The sequence below is a fragment of the Tachysurus vachellii genome, chromosome 10 (assembly GCF_030014155.1).
Source record: "Tachysurus vachellii isolate PV-2020 chromosome 10, HZAU_Pvac_v1, whole genome shotgun sequence".
Taxonomy (NCBI): domain Eukaryota; kingdom Metazoa; phylum Chordata; class Actinopteri; order Siluriformes; family Bagridae; genus Tachysurus; species Tachysurus vachellii.
The window spans coordinates 12,509,248-12,526,190 of NC_083469.1; the positions used below are offsets into that span (position 1 = coordinate 12,509,248).

Sequence of the window (16,943 nt, forward strand, 5' to 3'; positions counted from 1 at the left end):
TGGCCTTGTTTACACCTGAACTGTAATGGGACGAGCCCGAGGCGCTGCCCACTCAACCGTCATCTCTTCTAACTCTGTGCTACAACACTGCCTGGTACTATGTATGCACCCAGGAGAAACCGGCTTTTCCAACATATAGAGCCAATATCTACAGTCTTTCTACATCACTCTGTCACTGCTTCAATAGCTATTAGCCATATTAGCTGTTTAATCTGTCCTGAAGCAAACCGTGAGGTGTAGTTACAAGGAAATTATTAGCAAATGAGAATGAGAACGAGAAGGTAGAATAGAGTAGAATAACAACCGTATAGAAATAACACTGACTCCACATTACATTTGATTTGAGCAAACAAAACTATGGTAAATATTAAATCTAAAGTTATGTTAAACCTTATTACATTTCATTCCAAAGATTGCTCACTTCCTGGCTTAAGTTCAACAGGCATAATCAGCTCCAAGTCCCAAAGGCTTAATACAGCCCACCAAGACAAACTGCTTTTCACTATACAAACTGTAGAGAACCGCTGCTAATTAAATCCCTACAGCATTGCGCTGGGAAAATGAATAGAAAGAAACGTTAATTAAACGAGAGGAAACGCAGTGATCAAATGCATCTTTGTGAAGTAATGTCTGCTTGACATGACATAAATAGCCTCAGAAAATGTTTAATCAGGGAGACAGGACTCATGACACCTTAATAACAGCACTTTTATGAGGCTCGAATTTCCTGGTGCTGGCATGGCTTGAACTTCGCACAGAACCATAATTGTGGACTTCCTATATAAACAGGCAATTCAATCAATGGGGGGGAAAAAAAAAAAAACTAAAATAAAATATGCCATTTTGTGTAAACTCGCTTTCAAATGGTACAAATATGCTGATGCATGTAATTAGAACTATATTTTTTGGCTTTAATGTTTTCTAAATGTATTCTAAATGTGCCATTTGATGCAGTGGTGTGTTTACAGGAATAAAAGAGCTTGGAAAATCTTGGTTTGGGTGAACGGTAAACAAAGCTAATCTGCAGTAATGAAACAGAGCATTCAAATCTACCAAAATAAACAGGAGAAAAAAACAGATGCCATCTTTGATCCACCAACAATGAGCCACAAAATTCAGCACCATACAAAAATGTGGACTGGACTATTTTACCAACTACTGAAATTTACTCAAGCTTACATGATTTACTTTGCGATTAAGTTACATTAGTGTAAAACGCATCCCACCTTCTCCCCTCTTAAAGACATGTCTGTATTCCATAGAAATTCTAGTACAATCTCGTATTGCTGTGGGGTTTTGTGTTATTTTGGTTCCGCATTAGGCAAGGTAATGAAACACTCATTTTAACATTTCCATAAACATCCATGTAAAATGTATGCAATCATATATGGGGAGTTAAAACCAGGTTCTAACATAATGGAAAAAATCAAAAGCCATTGTGTAATATGAAAAATACATTTCCCTGCAGTCCAAGAATAGCATTTGCTGAAGACTGCTTAGTCATTTTACCCATTTTCCCCCTCATAAAGACATGTCTGAATTCTCTATTTTGCCCTTATGGAAGTTCACTCTGAAAAACGTTTTCATGATGGGATTAGTGATTGTAGTGTTCATTTCTTAGCTGATGTTGTATTATTGTTAAAGCTATGCAAAAAAGCAGCAGAAGAGTTTAAATAAATACCATAAAGTATAACAATCAGGTTTTCCTGTTAGCTATGAATAATCTGGCTCACATTTCCCACTAATCTTTAAAATGATGTTAATGAGAGGTGCTAGGGAGAGGATACAATAAATGCGAGTAGTGCTGAGTAGTGTTGAGTGGTCCTGAGTGATGCTGAGTGGTGTAGAGTAGTTATTGAGTGGGGTTGAGTGGTGTTTAGTGGTGCTGAGTGGTGTTGAATAGTGTTGTGTGGTACTGAGTGGCACTGAGTAGTGTTGAGTAGTGTTGAGTGGTACTGAATGGTGTTGAGTGGTGCAGAGTGGTGTTAAGTGGTGCTGAGTGGTGCTGAGCGGTGCTGAGTGGTGCTGAGTAGTGTTGAGTGGTACTGAATGGTGCTGAGCGGTGCTGGGCGGTAATGGGCGGTAATGAGCGGTAATGAGCGGTGCTGAGCGGTGCTTAGTGGTACTGAGTGGTGTTGAGTGGTACTGAGCGGTGTTGAGTGGTACTGAGCGGTGCTGAACGGTGCTGAGTGGTACAGTGTGGTGCTGAGTGGTACTGAGCGGTGTTGAGTGGTGCTGAGTGGTGTTGAGCGGTGCTGAGTGGTGCTGAGTGGTGCTGAGTGGTGCTGAACGGTGCTGAGTGGTACAGTGTGGTGCTGAGTGGTACTGAGCGGTGTTGAGTGGTGCTGAGTGGTACTGAGTGGTGCTGAGTGGTGTTGAGCGGTGCTGAGTGGTGTTGAGCGGTGCTGAGTGGTGTTGAGCGGTGCTGAGTGGTGCTGAGCGGTGCTGAGTGGTGCTGAGCGGTGCTGAGCGGTGCTGAGGGGTGTTGAGCGGTGCTGAGCGGTGTTGAGTGGTGTTGAGCGGTGCTGAGTGGTGTTGAGCGGTATAGAGTGGTACTGAGCGGTATAGAGTGGTACTGAGCGGTGCTGAGTGGTGTTGAGAGGTGCTGAGTGGTGCTGAGCGGTGTTGAGTGGTGCTGAGCGGTGTTGAGCAGTGTTGAGCGGTGTTGAGCGGTGCTGAGTGGTGCTGAGTGGTGCTGAGCGGTGTTGAGCGGTGTTGAGCGGTGTTGAGTGGTGTTGAGTGGTGCTGAGCGGTGCTTAGTGGTGCTGAGCGGTGTTGAGTGGTGCTGAGCGGTGCTGATCGGTGTTGAGCGGTGTTGAGTGGTGCTGAGCGGTGCTTAGTGGTGTTGAGCGGTGCTTAGTGGTGTTGAGTGGTGCTGAGCGTTGTTGAGTGGTGCTGAGCGGTGTTGAGCGGTGTTGAACGGTGTTGAGTGGTGTTGAACGGTGTTGAGTGATGCTGAGTGGTGCTGAGCGGTGTTTAGTGGTGCTGAGCGGTGTTTAGTGGTGCTGAGCGGTGTTGAGTGGTGCTGAGTGGTGTTGAGCGGTGCTGAGCGGTGTTGAGAGGTGCTGAGCGGTGTTGAGAGGTGCTGAGCGGTGTTGAGCGGTGCTGAGCGGTGTTTAGTGGTGCTGAGTGGTGTTGAGCGGTGCTGAGCGGTGTTGAGTGGTGTTGAGCGGTGTTGAGAGGTGCTGAGCGGTGTTGAGAGGTGCTGAGCGGTGTTGAGAGGTGCTGAGTGGTGTTGAGAGGTGCTGAGCGGTGTTGAGAGGTGCTGAGTGGTGTTGAGAGGTGCTGAGTGGTGTTGAGACGTGTTGAGAGGTGCTGAGTGGTGTTGAGGTGCTGAGTGGTGTTGAGAGGTGCTGAGTGGTGTTGAGAGGTGCTGAGTGGTGTTGAGAGGTGCTGAGTGGTGTTGAGTGGTGTTGAGTGGTGTTAGCATGATTACTGAAGTGCTGGATTATTATTTGTTTGAGCAGAAGGCTGCAGGTCAGACAGCATGACGGACTAAAGCACTGCTGCATGTTGTCTTCAGGCAGAGATGAACTTGTCACATACATACAGATACTGTACATCTTACACAGGAGTGACGACTCGGTGTGAGCAGTGAAATGGTTGTTCTTAGTTATTCCTCCCACAGTGCAACAATGAACAACAGAAAAACAACACAAAAATAGAGAAAATAGATTATAATCAAATCTAAGAAAATGTAATTAGTAGAATTGACAGACACGTAATAATTTAATAAGTATATACTAAAATGTAGGAGTCAGTATAGAAGTCGAGCAGCACAGTGATTAATGTTCGCCAAACTGAAATTAGCCTGACTTGTTAAATGAAAGAATCTGAAAGCAGAAAATCTTCATCATAAAAGAAACCAAAGGGTGGATTCTTTTCCTTAAACAAATGGAAGTGTATGTTCAAGTTTACATGGTCAACCATGACTGAGCGTAATATTTTAATAGTGCTTTAATCACATCCTGCTGCTGGATGAACATCTCAAGCATTGTGTTCCTTGTTCCTGATGTACAGGAAAAGAAAGGGGGAATAAAGGACAAGCAGTAGCAGCGGTGGGTCATGGCGAGCATGCTGGTTAGACTGTGGGCATGGATCAGTGTGTAACGCTCCTCACAGTGGTATTCATAGCCTAAAGTGCTCGGGGAATTACTGCAGGGGTCAGGATAGAGACAGTGTGGTCAGAGTCAGCCTGGTTGCTTTCAGCCACGCTTCTGCTGTGTCCCCGACACGGCCACCACACACGCACCACACACACCGCAGCCCAGAGAGCAGGAACAGCCGTGGTGCTTCCCTCAGGCCTCACAGGGAGGAATCGGGGCAACCGGGCCTACGGATGCCAGCAGAGCTCTACACTCACCCCGTGCTTTTATGGAAAACACTAAAAAACAAAGTAAGAAAAACGTATTTCCAAATCCAGGAGGAGGTTCATTTGGGGAAACGTCAACCTTTTCGGAGCCAATTTGAGCACAACACAAACGCTGGGGGAGCAAAAACATTAAACAGAGCAGCCCATCAGACTTCTCGTGGAAAAAAAAAGGGGGGGAAAAATGTCTGAATTTGCGCACACAGACATGCAGACTCCTTCTCAATCGACTGCGTGGAGCGCTCGCTCTGAACGCCGCATTTAACATTATTCCATCTCTCAAGTTACAGGACAGATGAGGAGCAAAGATCCTAATGATACTCATCATGACATGAAACGGCACTGCTGCGACTTTTGCGGATGATTTTCCTCTCTCGTTCTTCGTTTCACTATGATATTGATGGAGAACTAGCGAAGGGAAAGGTGGAACGCTATGCAAAGACGAGGCATGCCAAAGCTTCCGCCTGCATTCTGGTAATGACTCTTGCTGATTGACTGTGGCATACAAAATTACCTTGGCTGACTCCAATCATTATGTATCCCTTCATCATTTAAAGCGCTTACTGAATGGTGAAATTCAGTTGGTGCTATGGAGGAATGGTTTAAAAATAATAAAAATAAATAAATAATAAAAATCATCTAGGCAGAATGTCAAACATACCCTGGAGCTAAACTGTAAGTGGCCTGTAGGATGGTGTAGTAAAAATGATCGATGAATCAGTTGAATACCTGAATCCATTGGCTCTTCATCGTCAAGGGTTTTCATCAGTTTGGACTTGTAATCTCGGAACTGCATGTACTTAAGGAGCCGTCGCAGTTTTTTCTAAAAGAAAGGGGCACGAGAAAAAACAATGAAGCAGAGAGAGAGAGAAAGAGAGAGAGAGGGAGAGAGAGAGAGAGAGAGAGAGAATAGTTACTTTCACACTGTAAGGGTGGAGGCCTAACTGTACAAGTTCCAATGATTCCAATCATTCCGCATACTGGAATAATCAGCTATCATTTAGTGTTAAAGCAGACATTAGCAAGAGGCGCTGGGCATGTTTGTTTTAGCAACGTGCTCACGGAGTGTGTTCGCGTGTGCTTTTTACCTTGTCTTTCCTCATGAGGAAGACGATATCCTCTGGTGAGATCACCCTGGCTCCTCGGAGGATAGCCACCTCAGCTGCCTGGTGAAGCTGCAGAGCAGAGAGACAGAGCACTGAGGAACCCAACCAGAGGAAAACAAAAAATCAGCTCTGAACAAAAAGCTTCAGTCAGCAGACAACAAGATCACACTTAAGATGTTTTCGTTCTACATTCTGACAGTCAATGCAAGTCGGATGAATGAGTAACAGCATCTGCTGTTTAAAATCCTTGAAGCACTTGATAAGAAAACCACATATTTTTGAGAGTAGCACTTTCATAGTCACATACTGTAGGGTCTCCATAAACTTCAGACAATTTTGGCAGACGTAGCGTTTGTTTTGCTTTCTCAGCACTCAAATATGACAGCACAGCTGTCCTTGCCTTCAGGATAAACACGAAAAGAGGGGTAATAGTTGAAAAATAAGTGTTAGTCAGCCAGCTAGTCAATGCCACCTTCCAGGTGCCCATCCTGGGAACTGCAAAATAATAATAATTTTAAAAAGAAAGAAAGAAAAGAAAAATAATATAGCATCAAAAGGACTAACCTATAAATGATTCTACACACATATTATACAGTAACTACTATAAATATGAAACAGTAAGGAAACCTGCCACAATATTTTTATATTGCTGTTAATGTGTCAAATTTCTTCTGGACCGTCTTGTAAAATCTCTGAATAGATTCTATGAATATCCCAGTGCCAGTCAAAGGGAAACAAGACACTATACACGTTTCACCCTCACATCAAGCGAGAGGTAATTAATGTGTGTCAAGACCTACTGCATACACATTATAAAATATAATGGTCTTATTCATCTTCCTTATTGGGTTATAGCTAAAAGAAGTACACAGGGATGTTACGTTCATATGGAAACAATCTTTACCAGCATGAGGAAAAGGCGAGAGAGAGAGAGAGAGAGAGAGAGAGAGAGAGAGAGAGAGAGAGAGAGAGAGAGAGAATGAATGAATGAATGAAGCTTAGGCACAGTCATTTCATATTATTGCCAAAAAGAGCAGAAACACCTCATCCATCACTGTCACCTTCGTCTGAAAATGATAGCTGTCTACACAAATCAGTAAATCAAATGAACTCTTTAAAAATAAGGAGCTTTATGGAAAAACTACAGTATCGACTTACCGATATTTTTAACCCTAAACTTACAACAGGAAGAAACCGACTGTAATGGCTGACGTTAAACCGGTCATTTAAATCCATTTAAAAGCAGCAGGGTTTTGTAAGACCTCATTAGTACAGGTAATGGGCTGAGGATTTAAGAGACAGAAATACAAATGCATGCAAATGGGAAAAGAAAAACCATGTGGATATTTTCAGATGAAAGGTGGGATGTGTCTGAGTGATCGTTTTGACAACACCGGACTTCTGAAGTTGGCATCTGACCAGTTTGGGTAAAAATCTACAGTACGGGCCATACAGAGGCTTTAAACTCCAGTCCTGTGAGTCTTAGAGGTTAAAAATGTGATGAATCCTGATTTATTGCATAAAATCGGACACAGACAGATTAATGTTTAAAATGCTCACGAGGAAACTATTTCTGACAAAAATCAATGCAATAAAATCAAACTTTTTTTTTTTATATATTAATAAAGAAAGATTTTCCCTAATGGGCTATCAGATAGATTTCTTTTCAGTGGTGTAATATTGGTTTTATTCCTGGAACTGGCTAGAATTGGTATTTTTCTTTAAAAAGCCTGAACGTCATTAATTAAATGGTAGACCTTCAGTCCGTCTTGGCTGAAGCAGGATCTCGAAATACATGCAAGCAATTCTTAGAGGATTGTAAACATTTGTTGGTCATTAAATGTTTGCTTGCAAATGTGGATCTCAGTGTGCAGTTTGGAGGTAGAATGGGCCTCACACATGCAATCACAGGGCGAGCATTTAAATACGTACCAGCTCAGAGAGCTTCATTTAGTTCTTTCTGGCCTGGCATCTTTCCAATGTTGACAGACTGACTGCCATATCTGTCCCAGCATTTAACAGGGAAATAGTTTTTAATAGACAAAAATGCCTTTAAGTACACCTCTCATCCTTCACTCTCCAAAAGTGACCGAGCCCAAACACCAGCGAGGCTCAGGATATCAGCCCCTGCTCGTCTGGGTTAGTATTATTTACAAAGACATATTATTACAGGATTATAAAATTCTTTACCTCAGCACTCACGTCTATTCATGAATAAACAACAGGAACAATTAAGGGTCTAATTCCTTAATTAATTCTTAAACAGCTGAGAGAATTATGAAATAGACGACACACACCACCATATGATCATGACTGCAAACTGTATCAGCAAGCATATGGATAATTATATCATCATGCTGCATTGTGCGTTAGGGAGAAAATATCTAATTTCTTGTATCTAATTTCATTCTTAACGCTCCAGTTTAAAAAGCAATCCAAACCTCACATCCAGCAGGTCTGACCGGATTTACCCCGAATTAAGAGGAAAAAGGAATGACCTGGTCCCTACTTTTCCTTAGCTGCCAAATCCAGCTTTTTAAATCCAGCTTTTTTTTTCTCATGCCGTTTGAAGCCGCTGGCTCACCAAACAGCTCGGGTGAAATAACAGATTAATTTTGGTAATTGCTCTAATTTTACACTCGATGAAAGCAGTCTCCTGAGCTGCGAGGCTGAATGATGTCGGCGGAGTTATTTCATTTGGGATGGCTCGCAGGCTCGCTGAACACTGAGATCTCTGTGGTTTATTTCCAGCAGCTCAGAAGCGGGCTCTGTTGACAGTTTACTCGAGTGGCGAAGGACTGTTTTACCATTTCTGGGATGCCTCAGCTATCACACTACACAGGCATTCATAAGAGGGAGAGTGTTTTTCACCATTTTGATATTGCAAGAGAAAGCCATGGCCAGACATGAGCGCAGACATGAGCGCAGACATGAGCGCAGACATGAGCGCAGACAGGAGCGAGAGGACAAACACTAATGACCACTGTAGTCAACTTAACCTTTGGCCTCAGTAAGACAAGTCTTTCCTTTTAGGAAATGAGGGCTAGAACCTTTCTCAATCCCCTTTTTATGTGTGAAGTATAGCTAACGCATTAGTGTTTGAAATAAGCCTTGACTAAAGAGTTCGCTAAATCAGTGCAATCAGTGTACAAGACTCCTAGCGAGTACAAAAGTATGCAAGCATAGTGCGCTGGAGGAAGCTCGCTAGCCCCGGGGCCCTAATTAGAGGGATTCGTTTTAATTAACACACGTTTCCAAGCGACCCTGGCTTCGGAGGGCTGGTTCATGTCACGTTACAGTGTTGGGAGAAAAACGACTCGCTCTCGTGCAACAGAATGGCAGAAGTCAAATAAACAAAGCGGCTGAACATAATTTCCTCAGTGCTGCTACTGCTCTGTTTTGAAACGAAATCCATTATTTGATTACACGGGGGAAAGGTAAGCGGAAGACCGGGCAAGACCGGGCAAGACCGGGCCTTCTGAGCGACAATTAAACCATTTCCTTTGAAAGCGACATTTCACGTTTGCATTACTCACCTCCTAGACAGATTACTCGACCGCACTGCATTAAAAATAAAAAACAGCCCCAAAATCAACCTTGGCAACTCAAACACGTGATTACGTTTCCAATGTAAACTTAATTAGTATATGTTTTGCATGTGTCAGCGTCTGGATAATATCACAGGTAACCTTGTTTGATAATCTTATATTAGATTGTTAAAGCTTATATGGTCTGTCTAACAGGACGTTTTATTCGCTGTGGCTCGAGGACTGTGTGATGATCGTTTGGCTGCTACTGGATTTACTGTTTGATAATATTACATATTGGAAAAAAAAAAAAAAAGACGGAAAACATTTGTTATAAACAATTATGTTAGGAATTATCAAAGCAGACTCGCTATCAGAGGAACGGGAATTCCGAGAGCGTTTGCACTGATTAAATGTTTTGCTTGTTCTTTGTGGTTTAATGACGCTGTTTGGAAAGCGGCATTATCAATGTTTTGTGAAACTGAGCGTCCCTGAGAGCTCGCCAGTGGGGTAAATAAAACAAGTGTTTCCCGTTTCTCGGCTCCGTGAGACAGAAAGCCAACCACAGTGTGGTATAGAAAAGACTGCGCTGTAAAGCACGGGACATGATGAAGGCACCTGCTGCGCTCGACGTCTGGCACACGCTGACCTTTACTGCTCTCATCAACAGCAGTCAGGCTCAATGGCCTGCTTATGAAGCTACACTGAGACTTAAGACAGCTACATTCATACAAATATGTGAATAATGTGAACAGAGTCATTGTATGAACTCTTACACACTACTCAGTTTAAATAAGAGTTGACAGGTACGTGTGTGTGTGTGTGTGTGTGTGTGTGTGTGTGTGTGTGTGTGTGTGTGTGTGTGTGTGTGTGTGATAAAGCAATCAATTACTGCAAAGTAAGATGAGACATGAGACCGCACAGGGAGCAAGAGGATGTAAAGCTCCTCACTCACTGTGGAAAAAACGATACAGAGAACATATATTCAAGCGAAACACACCCCTCATTTATCCTGCCTTGGCAATGCAGAGACTAATTGATCTAGGCACTCGCAAAACTCTGATGTATGTCAGTGCGAGCACCTGGACGAGAGATGACAGGCCTGCTTCCACAACCCAAACCATTTTGACTCCAAATATCCGGTGAGCGATCGCTCACGGTGGAGTGTGTCTGGGCTCAGGGTGGCTCCAGCAGCGCTGCGTTTCAGCCTGGGCCTGGCACAAAGGCCTCCTAACCAGAACGACCGCAGGCCACGCGCATGAATACACTTCTATTACACTCAAACGACCTGAGGACTCTGAGTTCTTCAACTGACTCAGAGGAAAAAAAAAAATCTGAAGTTAAATATATCTGGATCATCATTAAATCTCAGACCACCCATCAGGTTCTTAGGTGGAAAGCAGAATCCACAAGATAAACAAGCAACTAAATGTAATAAAAAATGTAACCGAGTAAACAGAATAGGTAAACAAAAACAGGCCTGGAGAGTTTTGCTGCTGAAAGTTGCTTTATTCAGCCCCGGCATCCTGATCCAGAAAAGTGACGCTTTGGACTTTTTCATGTTTGTCCTGCAAATAATGAGGATGTGAAACTGAAATTCTGCAGACGATGTCGTTTTAGGAAACGTGGATGCCGCAAGGTTAGGATTAAACCTTGCTTTTTTTTTCTTCTCCAGTCTGTAAAAATAAAACTGAGGCATTAATATATGCATATACCGCTTTCAGATATAAAAAGCGCCGTTAACAGGTGGACGTTTTACGGCGCTCTGTTACAGCTAAACTCTAAAGGAGTTCAAGAAACAAACTCTTGAGAGAACAAGAGCACTTTTACCACCTGACTACCCGGTAATTAAGCTGATATGTACAAAAGACTCGTCATTTTATTGGTTAGCTACAAAGGGACTGGTCATTTTCACATGGTCTAATCAAATTTACAACACAGGGCCATGTTGAAATAGTCATATAATGAAATTGCCATCATAGCAAAAAAACAAGGCCCTTGGGATTGATAGAAACTCTGGAAGCAGAGAGTGTCCGGAGGAATAAGTGCCTATGAAAGCAAAGCCTGCCAACTTTTGCACCTGGCTTTACAAGAAGCAGCCAAGTGAACTCTGTTTCACATGCAGGCGAAATGTGAAGTCTTTTCACGCTGCTGTTTGGGTTTCTGGGTGAAAGCAGACGACTACAGACGTCTGGGGGAGGACGTGCACAGAATTAACTGCCCTCTCCCTCCACACATTACAAGAATGAATTACTCATATTCTGTCCATTTTCTTTAGGCATTAATAAGGGCTGTGGAAGCGTGCCTGCAGAAACACCGCACTCTTACAGGAACCTGCGCGCTGTAGCGTGTACAGTGGAAAATATACCAAGAACGGCAGAATTTCGACGCAAGCCAGCCTCGTGTTCATCTTAAACCCACATTCGAAATGAAGAGTCGAATCTCGTTGTTTAGCTGCTCGATCCAACAAAGATCGTATTGTAGTAGGAGTCATCGGTCATACAAAAATGTGTGTGAAAAGCACTAGGGGTCAGTGTAAGGATCCCATTGAAAGTCTCGGAACACGAGCATGGAAAATATGCAAAATGGCATCATTTGCCTTTAAATCTGTGTGAACATGCTGAAGAGTTTTTTAGACTGCGTGTGTAATCAGAGTGATCAGTGCCATGGCAATAAATTCAGAAATAAATATTATACAAAACATAAAATAAATAAAACCTTTCACCGTAGAAGATTTTCACTCACCAACTTATCACAAACTACGCTGGAGATGTATAAAATATAAATATGAACAATAATAAATATAAACATATAAACATATATACATATATAAAGAAGTCATATTCCATCTTGAGACTACAACTATTTCGAGAGACACTCATTACATTTTATTCAAAACAAACACAAATCCTATTTTTGTAACTATGGTAGTCGTTTTTAGTTTTTTTTTTAGTTGTGTAGCTACAATACGGTATAAAAAATGCACGTGTTAAACCCTGGCACGGCCCGAAAAATTCTATCATCAGCCTTAAATGTGAGTCATACAAATATTAGGTTACTGAAAAAACACAAAAAAGCAGAAAAACATTGTTGGAGAAGGAGGTATTCACGGGTTCTACAAGGAATGGTTATGAACTGTGTGAGTTGCTCTGACCATCACAGTCAGTTCACTTGACCCTACAGGGTTGAGGTTCGAGTCCTGTCTCTGTGGGGTCTGTATGTTCTCCCTGTGCTCTAAGGGTTTCCTCAGGGTATTTGCGTTTTTATCCTCAGCTTAAAGATACGTGTAGTAGGCTGACTGACATCTCTAAATTGTCCGCAGTGCACGAATGAGTGTAAGTGATTGTGCTCTGTAACGGTCCAGTGTGTCCTGCGTCTCGTGCCCCGAGTGCCTCTGTGTAGAATAAGTGGTATAGAAAGATAGATGGATTCTTGTAGATGTAATGTAATAATAGTAAAATCAGTCTTAACCTCCTAAGACCCGAGCTTTGGTTTGGCCTTGCATTTTAGATGTAGTGATGTCCACGTATGTGGACACCAGGTCGTAGGAGGTTAATGTCACTTTCTTTAGAAATGTTTACATGCATATGATGTAATATTGAACACGACCATTCACACTTGTTCATCACACAGGAATGAAGCTTCACTAAAATAGTGAGTCAAAATTCAGGATCCTTTACAGTTTGTGCTAGCTGAGAAAGGTCAACAGTTAGGATACAGGAAGTCTGAATGCCTGGTCAAATCTCAACACGGCCTTCACAATTAAGTGTAAGAACCTTAGATAAGAAGCAGAGGACCAGAGCGTCTGAACCACGTGTGGTGAAATGATGCGTGCCAGACGCTGCTTCCCTCCGTCTGCTTTTATCTCTTTATCCCTAATTTCTCAGCATACTGTATAAATCACCGTCTTGACCTCACTACTATTTGATGCTCAACAATTAAGGAAATTAAAACACAAAGCTTCATTACTGACCAGACTGAGTTCTCGTTACGTCTTAAGACAGTTCGAGCGAGGAGCCACGCGAGAGCTCGCGAGGTGTCCGATGACAAGTGGATTATTTGCGTTCATACAGTATGCGAGTGTGTGGCCGAAACACACTCCGCACCCCGAGTCTCTGCCACCAACGCAGTGTGAAATGTTTTGCAGGCCATCTGGGAAGGATTTATTGTGTAATTTGGTTTATTACCAATGCGGTCTTCGTCTAAGTAGCATGAACACAATTACGGTCCACTCGGCACGGCTACACCTGGCCTCTCCAAACAATAATAAATCCAGGAGAGAGAGGAAACAGGGAATTAATTGAGGGTTATCGCCATCATGCCCTGTTTAGTGCTTACTGCTGAGAGCCGCAAGATATTTATAGTGCTGCGAAAATAAATATCCAATAGTGTTGTATTACATACGCTCCTGTACTAAAGAGGCGCTCTTTCCTGAAGAGTTACAATAAAGTGAAGAGATTATTAACAAGTGTGGACGAAAGAGAAACGGAGACCGAGAGAGAGCTGCTGCCTCACACGGCTTAGAAAATGATGAGGTTAAGAAATAAATGAAGGATATCGAAAAAAGAATGAAATAAATACGGCTCTACCGTAAGCCTGTGGTTCTATTACCACACCAGGAACCAGAAGTATTGGCACTCTTAAGAAGGTAAAAAGTTTAAGAGGGTTTTAGAGAAAGATGATAAAGAGCCATTGTGGTTAATTAGCTTCATCACACACTGAGACTTTTATAGAAATCTCACCTTTAACTGTAGTAAATTCATTCCACAAAAAAAACCCTGACCATAATAAGCCTTTTTTTTTTGTTGCTGTTGTTAAAAACAAAACCACGTGTGTCACGTGACATGTACAGATACTTCTTGCACACTGCAAAAATGCTTTGTACGAGTGTCCTTGATAAAAAATAAAAAAAAAGGCCAACAGTATACCAAAATAAATAAAACAAAGGAATAAAAATCTAAAAATAAAAATAAGAGATAAAAATAATATTTTTTTATCTTTGCTATAAGATTGCAATAAACCAAATAACTAAAAAAAAAGATTATTAAAACACTTTCTAGGCATATTTTACTATTTTTAAGCTTTAAAATTTTTTGTTCTATTAGAAGATTTTTGTGCTAATTGTAAGAATTCGTTTATAAAAAATAAATAAATAAATGAAAATAAATAAATTACCTGCCAATATAGAATGAGCAATTTCAAAGATTAGTTAGTTAAATATGCCTAAGAATAGTTTTAATAAGCTTGTATTTGGTTTAATATGATTTTAGAATAAAAAAATAGATCAATTTGACTAGACTTGCTAAGATGTCATTTTGTGCCGTGTGTAAAGTTTAAAGAAAGAGGTAAATAAAGAGTGAGAAATCTGACCCGCTCCTCAATCCAGAGTAATCTCCACATCCACCAGAGTCTCAGCTCTGTTCTTCTGGACTCGCTCACCTCACAGCGGGGATTAGTTCCTCACTGGGACGTCATGCGCGACTCTATGGAAACATGGGCTTGTGCATTTGGATGCGTGTTTTAGGATCCAATATTTGGCTAATTAGAGAATTAGAATTAACTCTCGAATTCTGTGTATATTGTACTTAACCTTTAAATTGAATTAAAGGTGAGAGTTCGGACATATTTTCACTGTATCCTTTTTTTTTTTTTTTTTAAATGACTTTTTCCTCCATATTTGCCAAAGTATTTGCTTTGAGTATCTGACATGCACCTAAAAACTGAACGTGGATAATAATATACATAAAATAAACATTGATATCAACTCAATGTATGCCCTGATATTAAGGAACAAAATTAGAAATAAAACCCCAACCAAAGGTTTCAGTTTTGTCTGTAATTTCAGTTTTTGCTCAGGAATTTGTGTAGCGGTGCATCAGTAATTACAGCTTCATCGCTCCGGTGTTTAAGGTCCTCTATGTGCTCTGTGTATCTTTGGAGCTACAGAACAGAGTTATATGTCCTCGGGGAGAACTCTAACTTATTTGAGGCTGTCCTGGCTTTTTATGTTTGGCAAGTAAACTCCACAAGAGTTTTTAAGTGCTGTGATTTATAATATGCAAGACTTTCCCGCGCATCTGATTGAAAGCCAGCGTGTCTATAAATCTGTCTGGCACTGGCCGCTGTCAGAAAATATGGCCTAAGCAGATGACAGTTAACATTAATGCATTAAGTGAACAAGACAAAAGTGCACGTGTCCGGATGTGAGGTAGAAGAAGGCAGCTTCATCAGTGAACTGGGTGGCATCTGCTCTTTACAGCAAAACAGATGCCAAGAGTCTTACAGCTTACACACAGTTCAAAGGTCTGACTTTTATTTCATCTGTTAACCAAATTTATCTTAAAGCATCTTATCGGGATTTTTGTTATAATCATGACTATGTTACTGACAGGAATCTGAGTATGTGTGGGACATTTTAGAACCGAAACATACGGAAGAGATAAAGTTTATGCTGTTTTATTAAAATGTGAAATGTATAAAAACGTACTGGGTCCTGAAAAAGGAATCAATCACAAGGTGAAATGTGACTACTGGAGAATAAAGGTGATAAAGTGGAGTTCCTGTTAAAACCTTAAAGCACATCCACAAGTGTTACTTACACCACAGCAAATAGTCAATAATCTTTATTAACCCTTTCTAGTTTCTATTTAAAAAGTCCTTTCTAGTTTTTATTTAGAAAATCATGTAATCGTTTCCAAATCATCACTCGCTCAGTAGCCTGTGACTTTCTCTCTAGGAAATAATAAAGCACAAAAGACATAGATGGATGGATAGTTAGACCGACAAAGACAGATAAATAGATAGACAGACAGACAGACAGACAAACAGACAGATAGATTAATAGACAGAGAGGCGAACAGACAGACAGATGAGTACTAAGACTGACAAATAGATAGATGGATAAATAGGCAGAGTGACAGACAAATAGATGGACAGATAGAAAGAAAGACAGACGGACTGACTGACTGATTGATTGATTGACTGTTTGATTGACTGACTGAGTGATTGATTGATGGACTGACTGACTGACTGACTGATTGATTGATTGATTGACTGACTGAGTGATTGATTGATTGACTGACTGACTGACTGACTGACTGATTGATTGACTGATTGACTGACTGATTGATTGACTGACTGATTGATTGACTGACTGATTGATTGATTGATTCACAGCTTGCTATGTTGTGTGAAACCCCAGACAGTCTGCTGTCCTGTACAGTGTCCGGTGTTAGTAAAAGTGCTCAGTGCTCCAGGGTGCTGACACAATAAACATCTCCTTACAGAAAACTTTATTCACTCACTAGTTGCACGTTGTTAAATAACACCACATTTTTGTTTATTAGCTTGAAGTGAATATTCAAATGTTTTTCAGTTTTATACCAAAAACTCGATTCAGTTTGATTTCTTAAACCACTCTAAAGAATTGATTTGTTTCAACTTTATAAAAAAAAAAAAAAACAAACAAAACAAAAAAAAACAAAACAAAAAAAAAAAAAAACGGCAGTATGAACTGAGAGAAGTTTGCATTATGCTTTATATCTGGAATCAACCAGTTCTTGGCAATGGACACAGACTTCTGGGCCCTACTTAATCTCAGGAGAAACACACAAAAGGAGCTGGAATCAGATCCACAGTTGGACTCTGAAAGCCAAGTGTGATGACTGTAGTTGAGTTTGCCTTCCTATTGATGCCGTGATGTCCCAGAATTCTCCACGGTACAGCAGCAGGACAACAGAGTGATGCAGAAATATGATGTTTGATATGACATGGGTTTGGAGCTCGGAAAGACTTTCATATTAAACTCTGCTTTTCACAGCGATTTCAGAAACCGTAGCGTGGTTTGGCTCGGTGAGGAAAAACAGAAACACGCAAAACACATACAATAGCAAAAAATAGCTACTGTGTGTTTAACAACTGGAGAAGCCTGAAGACAGGACT

At 41.3% G+C, this 16,943-nt stretch overlaps 1 protein-coding gene across 4 annotated transcripts in view; it reads right to left on the reverse strand.

Moving 5' to 3' along the window:
- The window catches only part of supt3h (SPT3 homolog, SAGA and STAGA complex component), an 86,377-nt gene that overhangs the window by 24,937 nt on the left and 44,497 nt on the right, over positions 1-16,943 (reverse strand). For all 4 annotated transcript variants that reach the window (XM_060879510.1, XM_060879511.1, XM_060879513.1 and 1 more), the window contains 2 exons: positions 5,458-5,544; positions 5,099-5,192 (listed from right to left, as the gene is read on the reverse strand). In XM_060879510.1, coding sequence (XP_060735493.1) covers positions 5,099-5,192; positions 5,458-5,544 — 181 coding nt within the window. The remainder of the gene's footprint in view (positions 1-5,098; positions 5,193-5,457; positions 5,545-16,943) is intronic.